This window comes from Monopterus albus, unplaced genomic scaffold, assembly GCF_001952655.1.
Source record: "Monopterus albus unplaced genomic scaffold, M_albus_1.0 scaffold319.1, whole genome shotgun sequence".
NCBI lineage: Eukaryota > Metazoa > Chordata > Actinopteri > Synbranchiformes > Synbranchidae > Monopterus > Monopterus albus.
The window spans coordinates 911931-918963 of NW_018128199.1; the positions used below are offsets into that span (position 1 = coordinate 911931).

The window sequence follows — 7033 nt, forward strand, 5'->3', positions numbered from 1 at the left end:
TTAATATGCAGATTAACAGCATTTTAAGAAATGAAAAGTGGGCTGGTAGGTTGGAGTAAACAGATGAATAGTGCTGCATTAAGTACAAATCACTGAATTTAAAAAGGAACAAGTGGCTGCCTCTATCTTTGTTGAAGATCACATTCACCTCTGAATGATATTTAATAAGTCATTTTTATGCACAAAGACAATGTACATTTCCAGACACGGCTTTCCTGTTACTTGTTTATAAAAAGCACTCCCAGGCCTATATTTGCGTGTGTAAGGACGTGAGTGACAGCAGTTAATAATTCAGTTGTCGAGCCCAAATATACAATTGTGAACAAGGTTGTTTTACTGATTAACACGGCTTCTGCCAGAGAGGAGGAACTAATCAGTGAAATCAGCGGCTGTTGTTTTTGCTTGGCTACACTCGGCCCTCAGTGGCACACAGCTGAGTGAATATTCCTGGACTACGCTCTGCTGTTCCAAGGATCCAGCCCATCCCTTGGGTGTCCGATCCAGTGCATCGCCCCATCCCTCGTCTCCCCTAGTGCCCAGAGGCAACAGAGACAGAATCATTCAGCCTCTGCTAACCACTAGTCTGAGCTGATGCTCCTCTTAAACAAGCTTCACCTCACACAGTCCACATGCAGGGGCAGTAGGATGACCATCCCACTTGGGTTCAAGCCCCCTGTAGGCAGGATTTCACCCTGCTGAAGTATTCTTGGATTCCTAGCAGCTGCAGAGGTGCTAGCCTGTTTTTGAACCTGACCTTTGACCCCCCTGCAGAGCAAGAGAAAAAGAATTTCCCTTCAAAGTTTTGAAAGAATCATTTTATTTGTCCAAAGACTATTATTAGCCAGCAGAAGGGGATGCCGTTGCGCATCCTCAAGCTTAACATCTGAGCTGTGTTGCTCTAACACTAAAATTTGAGTGTGAAAAACCAAAGTGTGTTCTCGTCAACTCACCAAATCCCAGACACCAGTTAAGACTGAAAAAGATCCCATTTGTTCCACAGTTCTCCCCCCTTCCTGTTAAATTTACAGCACCTCTGAGATTGCCTCACTGTTGTAAATCAAATCCAGAAATCTTCCTTTCCCATAAAATTACAGCAGTGGTAGAGACATTCTGCCCCTGGGGTAAAAAAACAACACCGCAGTGGGAACTGAGAGCATCACCACCTGCAGCATTTACTTTTTTTTTTTTTTGATCACCCGCTGGAGCCAAAATGCCACACACACAACTCTGCATTCTCAGCGCGCCTCGGGAGCTCACACATGCTAATGTTTTATTCACTTTGTGAAAGCGGGTGCATCATGAAAGGGAGGCCTCGCCTTGTACTACACTGACACTCGCTGCCAACAAGCAAACATATGAAATATTAACAGCCAAACATCATCATCAGTGTAGGATGATCAAAATGTGTGGATATAAATAGGTACTCAAAACGGTGACCTCTGAGCCCATTCAAAGGAAGCGTTCATTTGGATTTAGGTGCATGTTTCTCTCTACAGAATCACAGGGGTAACAATCGAACTTGAGGCTTAGTTTGTCACCCAATGAGTAGATTTGAACAAGTCAAGCCGACCTAATTCAATCCCTCTTGAGGGCTATTTGCATCTGTCTTTACAGGTCAACAAGTAATTAATCTTAATGACATTCTGATGTATAGAAAGCAGGAAAATGTAAATGAAGCTCTCTATCAATGTGACAATGATCTGAAAACTTGCTTTTCTTTCAAGTACGCAGATACATCTGGTAGATTGTTTTATAAAATGCTTCCTGGGTTGTCAGCTGTCTACTTTATGAGCTTTTAAAATAAGAGTACAGTAAACATGGACTGTAAATGTCACAGTTGCTGAGGCTTTTGCTGCAGTCTGTTAATGCGAACTGAAGATAAGTTATCATCGCTGTACCATTCGTAAATAAGCACACACTTGCGGGTCCGGCTTGCATCATCCATGCGCAAACACTTGCCAGTCTGAAAAAGCAAATTCCAGACTCAAGCCATGTGTTGAAATCCACCGAGTAAGCAGCTAGATAATGACATGTAACTCACCTCCCTTTTCCCGCTCATTTAAACCCATCCAATGATCTGCCCTTCATGTTTATCCTCAGAGGACAAACATTAGTTAACCCCTGAGCTGTGAGTTACAGTTAGTGCTTGGGTGGGGAAACGAGACTGATCATCTCACCATGAAAGCCCGCTGGGACTCGGAGGGCTGCAGCCGCTGCACTGATTTACTGTACTTGCTGACACCAGAATTGATGAGGGATCAGGCTGGCCATGGTCCAGGGGAGGCAGATTGGACAGGGGAGGGAAAGAAGGAGGCATACAGCTCAGAGGGGAGTCACTGGGTGGGGAGCAGCAGCAACAGCGGTGGGAGAGGGTGGGCTTCTCCCTGGAGCAACACTCCCTCGCTGATGGAGAGAGGTTCACAGACTGCAGCGTACTTGTTAAACCACTGACCTTTAATTCACACTTGACATCTAATATGTTTCACATGTGTTGTCCCTGTGGCACTTGGAGGGCCGAGATTGATACGCTCTGGTGTGTGTTTAAGGTAAGCACTGACTGCTGCCTGAACCCAGCAGCTGGTGTAAAAAGCTTTGACATGCATCATACAAGGAGTTAGAGTATTTTGATTTTACAGTGACAGCAGAGGGGGGGACACCCCTCTGTGCTGTGAATCTAACCTCTCAGGAGCTGTGGGGAGAAAAGGTGGGGCAGGTGGGCATCTTCACTCAGCTTGTGGGTGTGACAACAACAGGGACAATAGCAACAGGGCAGTATAGTCTACATCAGCTGCAATGGAAACACTGGGATGTCATCTCACGCACACACACAAAACACACACACACAGAACGGGGCGTGCTGATACTTGTACATGGATGATAACCTGAAAGCAAATAAAATGCCTATTTAGTTGTGCATTGTCCGTGTTATATTGACAGACTTATTAAAGCAAAACACGAATGTTAATCTAATCTTTAGACGCATTTAAACTGACGAGATGCACTGACCCTAGTCTGATTTAAATTCTCTCACACACACACACACACACACACACTGTATTTCTTGTTCCTCTAGCCTACATTTTTTTCTTTTGTTCTTGCTGACAATAAGGTGTTTAGTGGCTAATTCCAATGCATCCAGACAAACGTCCATTGTTCATCAGCGGGAGGCAAAAGTAATCATAAAATATAAGACCGCATACCTTCGACAGCCAGCACCACGGGGACAACGAGGCTGCAAACCCACAGCAAGTAATCCATTGTCATAAAACAGGCTTTTGCAACATGAAGGAAGGTGTGTAGACTGGACCTTCGGATGGATGGAGACTCAGACACGGAGCACCGCAGCAGAGCTTTTTGTTCCTCTTTTAATTCTCATGTCTTCAGCTGTGATGTGGGCTCTCACCGCCCCATTCTACCAGAATCCCCCCAAAACAACAAGGGGAAACAACAAGCCCGTCTCTATTTTGGATTCAATCAGGTCCCGTTATTCCTCCGGAGTTGTGAATGCGACGGTAAGGGAGCGCTACACTGCACCTTTTCTCAGCCTCATTCTCTTGGTCTGACTTTACCGAAGCTGAACCCCTGTCCAGAGGAGCATCTCTCGGCTGCTGCCCTCCCCGAGCAGAGGGTAGAAGTCTGAAGTCGGCCCCGTCCGCAGAGAAACCTGTGTAGTCCACTTCGACCAACTCCGTGTAGCTGTTGCTCCCCCGCGAGGGATGTGCGTTGGAATGGCAACACTGGGACAGAGACACAGAGGGGGCTGGGGGCTCAGGCTGCGTCAAGGTAGCCGCAATGAACGTCAGGCTTACGATCAAGATTTTCAAAATAATAGTAGTCTGTGCGATTATTATTATTTTGTAGCTTATTGGCCATTATGGTCAAGTGTTTTTAAGTGGCTATTGTGCGTTGGCTATATTGTTGTTGTCCTCCTGCCGCTGTGATACGTTTATCTAACTGCAATGCAACAATGTTTATTTTTATCGTAACATAAAACTCAGAATTATTATTTCCTTATTTCTTCTTCTTCTTCTTCTTCTTCTTCTTCTTCTTCTTAGTATTATTATTATTATTATTATTATTATTAGTAGTAGTAGTAGTAGTAGTAGTAGTAGTAGTAATTTAGGTCTTAATTGCTTTTAATTATAATTTAGTTTCTGCCATTTTTTCATAGTTGTCTTTAACGTTGTGGTGTGTTATTTACAATAATTCATAATGATTTTAAAGCACTTTTCCTATTACAGACTAGTTTAGTTTTACAATATATCAACAGGTGATATATATGAATGAATGAATCTATAGTTTAATTTAGGCTATTTTAGGTTCTTCTACTTCCTACCAGCAAATAATATTTTTTCCCCATAAGGCACATTTTCACACCAAAAGTACACAGTCTCCAATCATAGTACCATACATTAAGACATGTGAAACACTGTTTCTTTTTATACCTGATATAAATATTCATTAAGGGACAAAAGGTGAGTCACAGCAGGCAGAAAACAGCTGCTGCTGTGACTAGAGATGACCTCATCCTTACCAGTGATACTATAGTAGCTATTGGTCATCACCAAGTTCTGACGTCACAGACTAAGGTGATGAGCTCCATAACCGGCAAAACCCTCTCCCAGCCTAATTTATACCAGAAAAAGTATTTTCTCCAAAAATATTTTATTTTGGAGTCAAAACAGCCGAACTTCCGCCTTTGTCCTGGACGTTTCTGTGAAATTTGACGCAGCTGGGGGGCGGCCGGGGGGGGGGGGGGGGGGGGGGGGGGGCGGCCCAGCCACAACCACTTTCTTCTTCCTCCCTCGCCGTCCTTTTCCAGGAGTGGAAGGAGCAGCTGCCGTCTCAGTGACGATTTGAGTGCCGCCCACCTCTCCGGTCGCCACGTTGAGCGGCAATGTCCGTTAAATGGCGATCAATTGTGGCATAAAATGGACCGTGGTCGCTTTGGCAGAAATCGTCAATATGAGGTGTGTTAGCAGTGAATAGACAGCGCCTCCTGCGGGTTATTGAGTGGCCTTTGAGGCTGATTCCACATAATAACTATCTGTAATTTGAGCTGCTTTTGGTGATTTAAAAAAGTAAATCCACAGCAAATCCATGTCTTATAAACGAATTCATGCTAAAAGAAATAATACAAATATTTCAGGATTGTTTGATCAATTACCATAGAGCTACATAGATGAAGACCTACAGTAATGCCAATGTAACACAGATACACTGCCCCTGGAATAGTGTAAATATAGTGGGTTTTCCATGGGTGTGGGGGTTATAAAATAAGACACAGTTTGCTCACCAACATGATATCTTGGCAGACTGGCTGGCCACATTAGTTCATGTGTAGTCTGTCACTCTCCTTTTACGTCCCTTTCCACCAGACCTTTTATATCCCTTGGGGGGCGCCAGCCGAGAGAGTATGTGTGCTGGCTAGTAGTAGCTCTCAGCCTGCGGACAAGGCTCTCCTTCACACTGCTAATTCATCTGTCTGAGCCCCCACTCCCACTGCTTCAGCCTCCACCACACACATACAAAGTCCGCCGCCCCACAAGTCCCTTTGTGCTACAAACTCAAGATCCCCTGCTACATCCCCCTCTCCCAAATCTTCATCCCCGCACCCCACCCCACTCCACTTTCAAGCAACTCTCTTCCCTAAACCTCCGCTGCCAAATTTTCTTTTATCCCCCGGGCTTTGTCCACTAATTAACTACAGTTCAGTTCCCAGCGGGCTTGGGTCAACCTCCACTACTGAGACCAGTGATGGACAGCTCTCTTTAAGCAGCTATATTCAAACTAAGACAAAAACAGGACAGACAGCATGCCTCACTGGTACAGTAAAGTCAGCAAGGCATTAAATAATCATATACCAGCTTTGTGACAAGAAACTGATCAAACTGTAACATCAGCTACTTTTCTACTACTCATCCGAGACTGTTTTCCTCATATTTGTTAAAAAAATCCAAAATAGTTTTCTTATTTGTGTGTTTCTAAGAGGCCCCTAAGAGACTGGGAGAATGTTTACGAGAAAATTGACAAATCTGCTAGCAAATTCAGCTTTGCATCAGTCCTTGAATTCCTAGTGCAAGGAAACATTTCAACCTGTTAATGCATCAAGAAATCCAATATCACGTCAGTCTCATTTTGAAGTATCCTGAGAAGCCGATATTTGACTGATGGGGATTGTAGGGTGTGACAAGAGCTTTATGTTTGCTTTCCTTTTGTGAAGAAAACAAGAGTCAGATTCTATCTCTTTGCTTGAAAGAGAGCCCCCATGCAGTCATGCCTTCAAGTTCATCTGCACTCCAGGTTCCGCTCCAGTGAACGTCCACCCCCCCCCCCCAAGATGAGGAACTGACAGTCAAATCCCAAGCTTTACTGCCACTGACTGGACTGGGATTGTGTGTGCTTCACTTGCTGCCACAACAGGTGGAATAAAGAATTTGCTACTCTGGAGAGTCTTCCCATCTTGCTGCAGATGAGAAATCAGTTCCCAGACTCAGTGAGGGGAAATACATATTTTACAGAGCATGGCGAGGAGACACGAAGAGTCAAGGATGAGGTGGAGGGAATGAAAACTAGCTCTGTGGGACAGCAGTGTTAGGCTGACAAGAAGAGATGACAGAACATCTACACAAAACCAGACTGTCAACTGCAAACAGCTTGTGAATTATGGAGTCTGTCCAGTCCACTGCACTGTGTGTGTGTAATAAATATACATGTGTACACAGAACATTGTGTGTGTGTAGTATTTGTGGATTTATTTTGACACATACAGCAATTTTTCCATTAATTTTACATAAACACAACCCGTTCTTCACCGATCCTTAGACTTATGTGCCAGTGGCGCCTGCAGAAAATATTTAGTGGGGGGCCAGATGGAACCACTGAAAATCTTAGTGTGGCACACTATAAAGGTTATACAGCACAGAGGAATTTCAGGCTACGCAAGTTAATAGAAAGGCAAAGATACCATATCATAGTGTAAAATAAATTGCATACTGTTTAATTCCTTGGCTGATCTCATGTGAATAATTCA

The 7033-nt window shown here is 44.1% G+C and overlaps 1 protein-coding gene across 1 annotated transcript in view; it reads right to left on the reverse strand.

Moving 5' to 3' along the window:
* Window positions 1-3793, reverse strand: part of ephb3a (eph receptor B3a) — a 27520-nt gene extending 23727 nt beyond the window's left edge. The window contains exon 1 of the mRNA XM_020624086.1: window positions 3201-3793. Within this exon, the coding sequence (XP_020479742.1) occupies window positions 3201-3264 (64 nt within the window). The 5' untranslated portion in view covers window positions 3265-3793. The remainder of the gene's footprint in view (window positions 1-3200) is intronic.
* Between the last annotated feature and the right edge of the window lie 3240 nt (window positions 3794-7033).